A 14,785-nucleotide genomic window follows, 5' to 3' on the forward strand; every position below is an offset into this window, starting at 1 on the left:
TCAGCGGCGGATTAATCCACATTTGGTGGCAGTAGGAGGGTGTGTGTGGGATTGAATGAAAATAACTCCAGCGTGTGTGTTCATGGTGATGAAGGAACGTGTCAGTGTGGCTCATGGATGTGTTGTTAATAGTTTCTGGACAACAATGGGGCTCTATGGCTCAGAGGAGGAAGATGCAGCGGGCTTTGACACACACAGTGCTTGTTAGTAGACACATTCAGTGTTGATTTTGGTCTTTTGAGGGACTGAAGATTATGGGCCTTTGTCAATATGATGTACTCTGTGTATTCCTTTTTAGCGCACCAAGCCACAGCGTTGGTCTCTATAGATGCTGCTCAGCGGTGTGAGGCCGTGGTTTCAAACCAACTTTGGTCATATGAGGCAGAGAAAAGCAAATCTCTGAGTGTGGCCTGGTGCTCTGCACTAGGGGGATCTTATCTGTCCAAGGAAGTGAGGAGACCTCCTATCCTCCACATGGCGATGGAAAACAAGGGAAACTCATCCGACAATAGAAAGACGCGCCGTTCCAAGTGACTCATGAAGCCCGTCTGCTCAGACCCCACCTCCACCCTGCAAGGTACCTTTGACTTCTGCAGAAGCTCCTCCAGGATCCAGAACAGGTGGCACGAGTTCTGATACTGGTTCACGGGAAACTCCTCGAGCCCTGAGCCGTGCGCCTGGAAAGGAACATCAACATTAGGGCTGCATAATCCACATCAACGCTTCACTGCTGACTTAATGACGGACGACTGATGCAATGTGGGATTCTGTCCCAGATTTTAATGTATGTACAGAAATACTTTTTACATCATCTAAAGATTTCTATCTTTAGATGAAGATGGAAACTACTGCCTCTGCAAACCTCCAAAAGTCTTTAGTGGCTGTTGATATAAAATGAGGCAGGACTCAACCAGCTCAGGTATCCCACGAATAAAAGTGCTTCGGACACAGCTCTGACTCTGGGTGTAGGAGGACCAAACGGTTTGTACCAATGACCTTGGCACTCCGGATCACCACAGTACTCCAGAGGGAGGAAAACTACCTACGCTGCAAAATCAGATTGCAGTTGCTCAAGGCGTGATGGAAAGAAGCCAATTATTGAGTGGCTTCTTTGCTAAAACATCAGTGTGTTTGGCTGCACTGCAAACAGATACACCGGCTGCCGCTGATAGGTACTGTCCTGACCTTTATGCAACAGTGAAGAGGCTCCCCAACCATCTCAGGGTGTCCATCCACTCCTCCACCTAAATGTCCTCTGGCAGATGTCGGCAAGACTTTCCCCGACTCTGCCTCTTCCACTGAGGACACATCAGTGTTCAGGATCTGCTTTAAGTGTTCCTTCCACTGCATGACAAAACCCCCAGTGGAGGTCAGAAGCTGACTTCATGAGAAACGTGATGTAGAACTGGAAATTTGCCCAGGAAACACAGTACCACGCTGGCAAGAGATATGCTCATCATCTGCCCCGTGGAGGCCGACCTGATCACCCTCTCTAATGATCATAACCTTTATTTTATTTGATGACTCGTCATATAGGCGGTTCTCCTGGGAACATTTTCTTGGCAAAAGTGCTTCAACATGAAATCCTTTACATCCATGAAGGCTTGTCTTCTACCCCAGTCCCCTGGCGTAACCAAAGCCAATCTTGACAGCGTCCTTTGGTGTTGGCTTGCTGCCATTACAACCTCCTGGCCACATCTTTGAGCAGCAGCCTCTGCAATGACAGATGTGAACTCTAAAACGGTGAATATGTCAGAGCTTCTTACCTCCTCCTGGGCTCATCCAGCACAGATACATTCTCTACTTGTGTGAAACACTACAGCCAAGATGGAGATATCAAAGACATCCTTTAAACTTTATGACCGTGTGGCATTCATGATCGATGTAATCCAAGGCAGAGACAGTAGTACTGAACCAGCAGAGAAGGTGCATCATTACTCAAATGAACCAACACTGGTGCAATCCTTCAGGGCGGATGGACTGACAGATGATGCTGCAACATGCTGCAAATACATGCACACACTATTTAGCAACAGATGACAAGACAAAAACAAGAGGTACGAGGTGTTATTGCTTTCAGAGTGTGCAGTAAGCCAAGTTCAAGGCCTACAATACACAAAATACTGCAAACCAAATGTTAATTATTCAAATAACAGAAGCTGCTGGATTCCTTCCAGGCTAAGTCTCAGCGCACCTTCATTAATGCGTGTGTGGCTGATTTTTTTGCATGTGAAAGTTTCAGCGTGCGCACCTTTGTGTGTGAGATGTCACAGAGAAAAACAACCAGCAGATGGCTGTCAGGTATTCCTCCAGGGTTACGATTTCACAGAGCTGACAGAATGTGACAACAACACCCCTTAACCCCTTAAACACACACACACACACACACACACACACACACACACACACACACACACACACACACACACACGCACACACGCACACACACACCACTTAGACAGCATCAGGATTGGGTCACTTTGCACTTTGCTCTTGAGAGCTGAAACACCATTTTCTCACAATTCAATCGCTCAATTTCGCCTTCTTGTTTCTGCAGCTTCACTCACAGGTTAGTGGAGACAGAACTCTCCTGCTGCTGACAAAGTTTGGATTCATGACCAAAAACCCACCACTTCAAACCTCAGTGCTGATGTGGATCTGGCCTCGCATTTGTTGGACAGGCTAGTTAGCTATGTTGCTAAAGCTAATGACGCATTATGTTGTTTGGTGGCACAAATTAGCAAAGCAAGCACCAGCTGTCCAAAATCACCACAGCTCAAATAGACAGATTTTAATATTATCAATGGATCAGATGAGAGTGAAGCTGTTTTTAAGGCTTGTTGCACTGTATCTTGTCAGCTCACACAGGAATTAAATACACAGATGAAACTTTATTCATGCTATCTGTGACTTGCAGTGAGAGCAGTGTGGCAGATATTCCCGATATCTATGAATACGTCTGTACGGTCGACGGCACTGACGAGCAGAGAGCTTGTCATATGATTAAATCTCGGCTCTGTTATCCATATTTGAATATCAGCTTGTTGATTCAAAGGCCCAGAGCTCATAAATTTAAGTCATACTAACATACAATACAGTCGGTGAAAAGCGAGTTACTGTTTATCTTCTCAGCTGGTTGTGATTCAAAGCACGGGCCTGCTTTGCTCCAGGGTTGCATGCAGTCTTATGTTGTTGTCATTATTAGCTCATCTACTAAAATAACTGCAAATCTGAGTGTGATAACAGGTTCCAATCATGTGTTAGAATTGTGTTTGAGCTGAGTTAAGGGACTGTGCTGAACACATATATATACACATACGCAGATTTGCCATTAAGAGATGGTGCCAGGCAGCTTGACACAGAGGCCTCGGATACTCACACTGTCTGCTACAGCAACTGTCAACAAGATGGAGAGGCCACATTTCATCTGAGCGAACGCGGGGAGGGAGGACTGCAGTGTGACGTGCAAATCATCGTTAAAAAGATGATTATCTGGGCTGTACCCATGCGCAGATCCTGGATGATATCTTACCTCCCTGTGACTGTCGCTGGACGACCAAGACATGGAACCAAGCAAAGATGTGGGAATTAAAGCTTCCTGAAACCGTTTCTGGAAGGATTTCCAGCATGATTTATTTCAGTTTGACTGACTGCACAGTGCACATCCTGTTTGGAGGCTTTACCATTAATTAATATGCAGATTTTCTTGACTTAAATCAGAAAACACCTCATTGATGTGAGGGGTTGCTTCTTTAATTAATCGATTAATTGTTTAGTGTGTAAGAAATCACACTTTCCACAGCCTCAGTTGAATTCAAAACAGATAAAATCAGCAAAAGGTCATTTTTGAGAAGCTGGGACCAGATAAAGTTGTTGAATATCAAAACTGATTGATTATTGTTCAACATTTATTAACAGCTCAATAAGAGGTACTGGATTTCTGAGGTTGATATATTCTTCTGGAAAAATTCCTTTGCAACATTTTTTTAGTTAATTGTTGAAGTCATTTGTTTGGCAAATTTTCTGGTGTTTCTTCGAAAAAGTGAGGATTTTCTACTTTTCTCTGTTTCATATTATTGCAAATTAATTATCTTTGGGTTTTGGTCTGTTGGTCGGACAAAACGAGTAAATTAAAGACGTGACTCTGGGGTTTGGGAACATTTCCAGGGTATTTTTGGTGGACAACCAAGACGTCCAAAAGTTGAGACTTTACCAAAACTTCTGACATCCTGTCATTTTTGAAAACATAAAAAATGACCCTCAACAACAAACGTCTCCATCCAGAGTTTGCTCATTCAAGGACACACATCATTTACGACCACCGAGCTGGACAAACACTGCAATTTGAGGCAAAACAGGAGGTCATCTTAACAAATGTGAGGAGGCACAGAGCACTTCAACGGGGTCAAAGCTGCCAGCAGACAGCAGGCTGAACGCCAAAAGCCTTTCAACACCTTTTCCTTCAGCCTCACAGACGAAGAACTCATTTCCTCCTAAAACTGTTGCTTCTCCACATCAATCTGCTCTGGTTTGACTCACTCTGACAGGACAAACTACACAACTAATCAGGCATTATGTGTTATAATTATGCTTATTTCTTGTGTAGAGCAATATCAGGTGCAATGATGCGCAATCCTGCACAAACTACCAGCAGCCACAGTTTGCACTCGAGTGAGCGGGATGATTATTTACGTTTATATGTGACTATCTCGGCGAAATTCATCGCCTCTCTAACCAACACGGTGACAACAACATATAAGAGCATTCAGGAGGAAGAGGAGGTTTATGCCAGGCAGGCTGCTGAGAGGAAGCCTAAGATATTCTCACTTTCATCTCCAACCTGTCAAGCACTCACACGGTCAAAGAATTTATGAAGCCATGAAGTGAGACTCCATAGAGCAAAATCGATAACTGGAATGAAAATCTAGTGGGAGCTGTGATGGAGCAGCTGTGAAGAACATAAACAAACTACAACTACTCATCCACCGGGGGGGGTGGGGGTGGGGGGCTGACACAAACGGCCACCTGAGATAAAAACCCTCCTCACACACAACACATACAGTCAATGAAGACAACTGTACATACTGTAGACTCAGTGCCTCTTTCTACTCTCTAGGATTACTGTTTGGACATTTATTGGATAGTGAGAGGTGAAGAGCAGACAGGACGCAGGCAGAGAGAAGGCTGTGACGTGGAACAAAGGTCGCCTGCTGGACTCCAGAAGCTGCAGTCGAATTTGCGTTATGACCACTGGAAAAAATGATCGTGTTTTTCAGCGCGGTAATTAGATTGAATTGTATTATGTGACACGTGCTGGAGCCAAGAATGCAGGGCACAAACAGTGCACAGTGGCGTAGTGTCGCCTCACAGCTAGAAGGTCCCGGGTTCGATTCCCGCCTGGGGCGCTGTGGGCACTGGGGGGGTGTCCTCCACCATGCCTTCGGTACCTGCTGCCCTTTATCTCGAGGAAAGGGGCTTTTCTGTGTGGAGTTTGCATGTTCTCCCTGTGCTCACCTGGGGTATCCTCCACAAAAACCACGAAAGTTTTTGTAGATTTGATCAGTCAGATGCTAAAAAGTGAGCTCATGAGTGAGTCCATGTCACAGGCCCGTCTGTGTGTCCATCTGTCCATCTGAAATCAATGGCTGGAAAATGGGGTTCAGAGGAGCTCTTGACAAGTCATAAAACATCTACTGCATTCATGTCTCTCTGTTCTGTTTCATTTCCACGTCACTGGAAATCAATGTTCATGGCATGAAGGGAAAAGAAACACAATGCAGACTGACAGCTTCATCAAGCAGGAGCTGAGCAAAAATCACCAGATCTCGGATTGCTTCTTGAAAAAAAGAGATGTTAGAGGTGCCACATTTTATTGAATTGTCTCTCCATCAGTGGGTGGTTGTGTTCCACAGTGGATTCACTATAAAATCCCCTGAGGAATATCTTTTACAACCCAGCGCGCAAAGTATCCCATCTAACTACATCTAAATAAATCACAAACAATTCTGTTGAGAAGACAAAGCAGAAACAACAAATAGCTTCATCATCACGTAGTGCAACGACAATCACCTGAAGATCAATATCAGCCCGTGGTGGACTACAATGCTTCAAATATGGATGCTGCTGCAAAGAAGCTACTGATTGTAAAACATGGAAGCAAAGAAGATCTTTACAATCAGCGCAGTTTGACGGAGGACGCCCAAGATTAGAGCCACCAACTCAGTATGTGACCGAATGTGAGACACGGTCACAATCACGATGTCACAGTGATGCCGACCTTTTACCTTTGGGCTATGAAATGTCATCACTTCATCACTGTGTGAAATCAGCGTATGGATTCTTCCCTTTTGTGAGGTCACAGTGACCTTTGACCATGATAATCAAATCATTTCATCCTTGAGTCCAGGCTTGCAGAGCCGGACCAATCTCCACACTTCATTTTAGCGACCTGGCTCGTTTGCATGTCTTTAAACCAATCATAATCGCTTTAGGCAGCCATGGTGCCCTCGAATAACAGTCAAAATGGCTAAATCCCCGCAAAAGAAAAGGTGACGGCTGACCTGGTTGTGGTAATTATTCAGTGTGTTATTTTGTCCTGTGAGATTTATTGAGATGTGTGTATGTGCGCTGCATTTAACTGATCTGCTGTTGGTGAATAACTGGAAAATTTGAGCAGGCACTGAAAACCAACTTTTAGCACTCAGATTCGACAACCTGCTTCAGACTGCTGTCTATATTTCAAACTTATATTTCAAAGATTTGGAGATGAGACCATTAGAGGAAGTGATAGAGGGCCCATCTGCATGTTTCCAGACCAGACTCCTTCTCTAAGTGAGACGATGAAAACAGCAGGACAGACTGACTGAGCTGTCTGTTGGCTCGTTAGCACTCCTCAGGGATCTGATGGGCCGCGGGCTGACAGTGACGGGATTTGCTGCCGTTGCCTTTTAATAATCCTGATAAACTGCCGTCTCCCTCCACGCCAGTTACAGGACAGCTTTTCACTTCCAGGCCAAAACGCAAAGTCAGAGCGAGCTTTATCCTCGGTGTCTCTTCTCCCAGCGAGTGTCCTCAGCTACAGGTGAAGCAGTTTATTTTGTAATCAACTTTCCAGGTGAGCCTGATGATGAGATCTGGATTTTAAGCTTAGCAACAGGATACCGTAAAGAGTGTCTGCATGTCCGCAGGAGGCTCCACCTGTTACCCAGAGGCTCCTAACCTTCAACTGTGCCCTCAAACGGTGATAATTAGCTACCCTGAGAGTCAGCTCGTCAGAAATGAACACAGTTATCTGTCTTTGCAAGGTGTGACACATTCACAGCTGCTGTTCTGAGCATTTAATGTGGATTCCAGCCAATTCCCAAACATGGACGTAACGTAAACATCGCATACGTTGTACATCATATGCTAACATAAACGACATTTGGACAATAAAATTAATCCTTTTCAACTGTCAATGTAATGCTAAAAAGCCAGAAAACCTTTCCTGGGGGTGGGTGGAGACCAAACCAGAGCTAAAGGAAGAGCCGATGCTGGACTTAGATTCATCAGGTGGACACAAACACAATTCTAATGTGATGACAGTGTTGCTCTGTCTTTTTATTACTTCCATACTTAATACTTACTTATTGTCGTGGTCTTGTTTCTACTTGTCTCAAACAGTAAGTTATAAGAAAAATGATACAATAAAAATGATAAAAGATTTATCGATTATCAAAGCAGTTGTTAGTTGCAGCACTGCTGTGGTCAAAATGAGAAATGACGTGACTGTTCTGAGAGTTCTGAGAAACATTTCATGGTTTTGGGACTCCATGTGGAGACGTTTGAATACGGCGTCTCAAAACAAACAACCTCTTCATACCTGCGCGAGAACCCCGCTGATCACCACTGCTGGGATCTGGAAATGTGAAAGGCCTTGCGCACCGAGGGGGATGAGGACCTGTGCTGTGGTGAGGAGACAACTCCGCCATCTGTATGCAGCGAGGGAGCCTGAAGCACCATGACCCAGATAACATCAGCTGCACTCAGATTATAAAGCTGCACCCTGAATGGAATTTAATCGTCCATTTGATTGGACCTGGAGCTCGTTACTGTCTGCAGGCAGAGAGACGGGTGGGGCTGAAAGTTTCAAAGCGGAAGGAAATAAAGGGACGAAGACAGATTGGAAGACGTCCACAAAGACACTTTATAAAAAGGGTTCTAACTTCAAAGTCAGTTCATCACTGTTGGAAACGGCAAACGGTTCTTCTTCTAGTCTATGAAATGTCAGCAAACAGAAGAAAATAAATCGCTATTTCCGGGATCCTGAGGCGATGTCTTCAAATGTCTCGTTTTGTCCAACAGTTTGTCCAAAAAACAAAATATCCTCCTGAGAACCGAGGAAAAAAAGCATCTTTCTATTTAATTTTTTTTGCGATTTCCTGCCTCTTTGGAGCTAAAACAACAACTCACAATGCAGAATTTTGTAAAAATATTTTTAGTTCAGATTTTACAGCATGTCCGCTGCAGTGGACTAACAATGATTTTACCATAACAACAAAATCATAACAGGCTGAAAAGAAAACAAAAACGTCAATCCATTTTTTAAGTGAACCTGAACATTTGGCCTGTATCTTTTGTTGAACTACTGAACAAAACTGACATTATTAAACATTTATAGCATTGCTATTATTTTTCCTAACAAAAAGTTTAATTGAACTATGATTCCTGACATGTTCATTAACAAGAAAATATACAATTACCATTGTTAAAAAAATCAATATCTTAACAATATTTGACTCTTTTCTCTTTTCCTGGCATTTGCATTTTGCTGCAGTCTCCACTTTGTCTCAGCATGAAAACAAAGTTCCCCTCATCCCACCCAAACACATGAGATATCATTGGAAAGGCCAGGATGTCCTCTACTGAGCACACCAGGACTTAGTAGGGTAGCACAAATGAGTCAAAAGATATAGACCAAAACCAAATGTCCACTACAGAGGACACAAATGAACAGGCTGGGTCTCAGGAAGATATATTCAGCTTGCGACGATATGATGCAGAAAAACAAAGCGAATTCACCTGCAGCTTAAAGACTCTGATGAAAACAAACAATAACTGATATTTCCTTACTCTTTTTGGCCACTTGGGGGCAGCAGAACAAACTGTACGCATGTTATCACTGCCTATTATCATCCTACTGCGGTCATGTTCGTGTTTGCATCCACCAAATGAATGAAAGTCTATCGTTCCCGCTGTTTGTAGCTCTGGTTTGGTCTCCATCAGCTCCTGACATCAACATCTGGCTGATGAGCTGCTAAATGGTCCAGCTCGTCTCAAAGCTTGTCTGCTGTTTGCTGTTGAGCAGGTATTACTGGACACATTTATTAAGAGTTAACAGGAAAATTCAGCTAATCTGCTGTTCTTCTTAAGGACTGTGTGGGTGTGATTCAATAAGATTTGATTGACGAGGCCTGAAAAAAAAAAAAACCACAAATAAGGCTGCAACAAAGGATAATTTTCTCAATTGATCTTTAAAATGCAATTTCATTTCGTCCAAGGTCCATTTGGTGTCTTCAAATTGCTTGTTTGGTCAGCAGTGAGTGTCAGACTGTTCTCCTTCACATAACAAATACTTTGTGGATATTTTTCTTTTCTCTCTTCTTTTCTCGAGCAGTTTGGATGCAGATGATTTGACCTCTTCAGCTCAGGGAGTTGCTTCGCGCTGCTTTGAAAAAAACTCACATATCAAAGTGCTAATTGCCAGAACTCTTTTACAGCTGATAAATGCTGCTAATTAGCTTTCAGCCCTCCGTGACTCACCGCTTTACCGCCATTTGTAATTCTGATGAAGTTACTTCAGAGTTTATGTCAATACCTTTTTCAAGTGTTGCTTTATTTCGTTGAGATTTATACCGACATAGTGATTTTCAGTAGAAAAGGACATAAAGAGGAGAGAGTGACAAGACTGCAACGGAAAAAGGCCGGGTCAGAAAATGTAGAGAACGTGAGCGACGTCAAGGTAAATGGAAGGAAGAAGATTATGAAAGAAAAGAGCAAAAGAAAAGTGAAAGGCAGGGGAAAGAAAAAATGTGACAGGATGAGACTGATAATAAGAACAGGCGGCAGAGGCAGAGAGACAAACAGAGTGAGGCAGACAGAGCGAGGGAGAAGCTGACAAAGAGTACATAATGAAGCTGTGCTCGGCTGGCAGTGTGAAGGGCAGTAATTTACTGATCAAGGACAAAGATTGATTTGTCACCAGAGTGGAAAAGAAAGCCCAAAGCGTGATTGAGAAGCTTCAGCCTCTCTCTGCAGCAGTGCTGTCAGTTAGCCGGCACTGCGCTCCCATCGAAAAGGAAGGGAGGCTCGGCCTGTGCTGACCCCGACCGCAACTTCACCGAGACCCTGCCCGCGAGAACTGCCAGGTCCAGTTCCACGTCAAAGGGGGACCAGTTCTTCTGGGACAGCTTTAACTTGTGCTGCTGCACAGATCAACCAGGTCGGACCGACTTCCTGTCCGTGCTGATGTCACAGTACACTAAATGTGCCTGAATTTAAGCATTTCAAGTTTTCCACTGAAAACAGAAATTCACGTTTTTCGGTCCAAGGAGCAGCTTGGGTCAAACCCGAGCTGCTATCGGCCTTTTCTAACCGGCTGATTTCAGCTGCTGACGGCTGCAGACGTCGATCAGACATAGCGGTTGTGCATCACTCATGGCTTATCTGATATGACAGCTTCCTTTGATCTGAGAAGATGCGGATCAATATGAAAAAGGAGCCGCAGGAAAGACACAAAACTGACGTCACGCACATCTAAAGCTCAACTTTAGCAGAAAGGTCTGAATGACAATGAGCTCCACTGTTGTTCGACCTCTACTAAAATTTCATTATCAGCTCATCTGGAAACATATTTTCAGATTGTTTAAATAATGAGAAATGTCCACTACGATGTCCCCAGGGGCCAAGCTGACATCTCCAACAGCTCCAGACCTAAAAACATGCTTGATCACGAACATTTGCTGTCGATTCATTTTCTGTTGATCGTCTAATTGATAGCAGCTCTGGGCCGGTGGAGGAGAGAGCAGTTTTAATGAATGACTTTGAAACACACGTCATGAAGCTCATTTAAAAGCTAATCAAGAGAATACAGGAGTGCAGATCCTGTTTGGTTTAACTGATGCGGAGTGACAGTATCGATAAAGGTGAAAACGATGACTCCGTGGCCTCCTGAGAGACTAATTAATCAAGACGAAATTCATTTTCATGTTCTGCTACAACAAAAAAAAACAACAAAAATCCGCCTTTTTCTCAGCACTTGCGTTGATGACAAACAGTTGTTGGCCTCATGGTCTTCCTCACACAGGAGTCGTATAACACTCCTGGTATGACTCTCCTTGAAGTGCTGCGGACAAATAATTCCCAGCGGTCCTCCACTGAAGAGAGTACGGCCGCGGCGTGCTGCAGGCTTACATGCAACATGACCACACACCACCTTCCCCACCCATTAGCCCGGAGCAGACAACAGCGCCCGGGAATTGATTTTTTCCTCTTTCATTTTCTCGCCTCTGTCTTGTACAAGCGTCCTCTCGCAGTGTTTTATTTTTTGCCCCGGCCGTCTCTTTGAAGGCGGTCCGCTGACAATCCACTGATTCAACCGACAGAAAATCGATCCAATCTCATCCAAGCCGGCGTTCGCTGAGCTCAAATCTTGACATCTTGACTGCCCAAGGAGGTGGGAGAACACAGGTCTGTCTGTTCCACACACGCGCGCACACACACACACACACACACACACACACACACACACACACACACACACACACACACACACACACACACACACACACACACACACACACACACACACACACACACACACACACACACACACACACACAGGAAAAAGTACCACATCTCCTTGTTTTCTCCAAGTTTATCTCAGCATCAGCAACCCAAGAAAGGCCCATCGGGTGAGATGATTGTTTTGGTTTTTGTTAAATGGTTTCATTAAGCAGTGACAGTTACAGAGAGGAGGTCAATTTTGTCCCATCTGATAAGACAGCAGAGTCCCCTCAAAGATTTACAGCGTCCACCCACTTAGTGAGACCTGCTCGAGCAGAAAGCTGACAAAAGAGCTCCACCTTTAACCCGGCAGCTCGCGGTCCTTCTCCTCTCTCCTCTCACCAGGCTATCCATGGATCTCCTCCACCACTCCGCCCACATTCGCTGGAGGTGGGTTGTGTCTCAATTCAAGGCAAGTTTATTTCTAGATTTTAGGGCTAATATGCCAAGAATTCTGGGTAAATTAACAGAAATTACAGACCAAACCTTCACTCCAGCAAATAATATTTTGCATTCTAGAAGAATTCAACAGGACGTTTAAAGAGTGTAAGAAGAGAAAAAGCCTGCAGCAGAACAGACAGCAGAGCTCAACTCCTTTAAGGACACCTCATCAGGATCAGGACAGCTTCCTGGGCCAGATAAAAGCAGCTGACCATGTCCTCTCAAACCCCAAATTATGAGCCATGTTTGCCTCTTTTTGTCATCTGGTGCCACTGACTGTTGGCTTTAAATTCAGCATTCAGGGTTTTAGACTGGCAAACTATTTTTGTCTCACCTGAATTTGACTAATTAGAAAAATGAAAACTAGCCTTTTAGACACAACAGTGTCTAAAATATCAGATATACACACAATCACTTACTCCTGAGTGTTCTAAAACCGGAAAACTTCTGGAAAAACATGTTTTTTTAAGACAAAACAGGCTTTATTTTCATTGTTTTGGCTACTGATCTCAAGTTATCATGTGAGATGTGGGGAAGAAAAAGTCCAACAGGTCAAAAAAAACAGAGCAGTCAAACAAAATTAAGAATCATTAAGAACCTTAAGAGGTAAGTCTGCCGCAGTTATCAATGTAAACGGTGCCTGCATGTTGATTTCTTGTAATAACCCACATGACATGATCCGAATTTCTTTCCAGAAATCTCTCACCTGAGCTGCACAGTTCATTTTTTATTTCAGTTCTACTTCGTTCCACCTTTTTCTGCTGTCAGCTCTTCTTTTCTGCTCTTTATTATTGATCATACTGTACGCCTTCACCTCTCAACCACACTGCTGTTACCTGGGAAGCTACAAAAAACATGTTTACTTAAAAACAAAACGAAGAAGCAAGAAGAAGTGATATAAAAGTACAGTTAGTGGAGGCTCAGAAATGGAAGAAGATCAAAGATTCCCCAAATTATTGTGCATGTGCAGCTTCTCCCAGTGAGCGGCTTTATTTTACAGGCGAAATTAGATTTTAGAAATACTAGATTAAAGATTCAGGCAGCGGCTGTTCATCCACCTGACTGAATACAGAGGACGTTAAAAGGTGTTTTGTATGTATGTGGTGTGTTTGTGTATTTATGCATGGCTTGGAGTGTGTGAGATGGACGGGAACTCCACAGAGGCTCCCAGGTTTACTTTCATAAAGTGACTTTGATCAACCATCTCATTTCGCTTCCTGCTTAGACCGCTAATGAGAGCGGTCCGCTTTGAGGACAGAGGACGGCTTTGATCCTCGGCTAATCGCCCATCAATTTCTCTGACTTTGCCCTTAATTTGATCGTTCTTCAAATCTGTCAGCTATGTTCAGCGGTGGATGGCGACAGAGCTGGACTCACCCCACACAGAGCAGATCACCTCACACAGAGCAGATCACCTCACACACAGAGCAGATCACCCCTCACAGAGCAGATCACCTCACACAGAGCAGATCACCTCACACACAGAGCAGATCACCCCTCACAGAGCAGATCACCTCATACACAGAGCAGATCACCTCACACAGAGCAGATCACCTCACAGAGAGCAGATCACCTCATACACAGAGCAGATCACCCCTCACAGAGCAGATCACCTCACAGAGAGCAGATCACCTCACACACAGAGTAGATCACCTCACACAGAGCAGATCACCTCACAGAGAGCAGATCACCTCATACACAGAGCAGATCACCCCACACAGAGCAGATCACCTCACACACAGATCACCTCACACACAGAGCAGATCACCTCACACACAGAGCAGATCACCTCACACACAGAGCAGATCACCTCACACACAGATCACCTCACACACAGAGCAGATCACCTCACAGAGAGCAGATCACCTCACACACAGAGCAGATCACCTCACACAGAGCAGATCACCCCACACACAGAGCAGATCACCTCACACACAGATCACCTCACACACAGAGCAGATCACCTCACACAGAGTAGATCACCTCACACAGAGCAGATCACCTCACAGAGAGCAGATCACCTCATACACAGAGCAGATCACCCCACACAGAGCAGATCACCTCACACACAGAGCAGATCACCTCACACACTGCAGATCACCTCACAGAGAGCAGATCACCCCACACAGAGCAGATCACCTCACACACAGAGAGCAGATCACCCCACACAGAGAGCAGATCACCCCACACAGAGCAGATCACCCCACACACAGCAGATCACCTCACACAGAGAGAGCAGATCACCCCACACACAGAGAGCAGATCACCCCACACACAGAGAGCAGATCACCTCACACAGAGCAGATCACCCCACACACAGCAGATCACCTCACACAGAGCAGATCACCCCACACACAGCAGATCACCTCACACAGAGCAGATCACCCCACACAGAGCAGATCACCCCACACAGAGCAGATCACCTCACACACAGCAGATCACCTCACACACAGAGCAGATCACCTCACAGAGAGCAGATCACCCCACACAGAGCAGATCACCTCACACACAGCAGATCACC

The 14,785-nt window shown here is 44.6% G+C and overlaps 1 protein-coding gene across 1 annotated transcript in view; it reads right to left on the reverse strand.

Moving 5' to 3' along the window:
- Positions 1–434: 434 nt before the first annotated feature.
- mei4 (meiosis-specific, MEI4 homolog (S. cerevisiae)) overlaps positions 435–14,785 on the reverse strand; it is a 40,946-nt gene continuing 26,595 nt past the window's right edge. Inside the window, exon 6 of the mRNA XM_070987994.1 lies at positions 435–677. Coding sequence (XP_070844095.1) covers positions 435–677 — 243 coding nt within the window. The remainder of the gene's footprint in view (positions 678–14,785) is intronic.

The sequence above is a fragment of the Chaetodon trifascialis genome, chromosome 19 (genome assembly GCF_039877785.1).
Source record: "Chaetodon trifascialis isolate fChaTrf1 chromosome 19, fChaTrf1.hap1, whole genome shotgun sequence".
In the NCBI taxonomy this organism is placed as follows: domain Eukaryota; kingdom Metazoa; phylum Chordata; class Actinopteri; order Chaetodontiformes; family Chaetodontidae; genus Chaetodon; species Chaetodon trifascialis.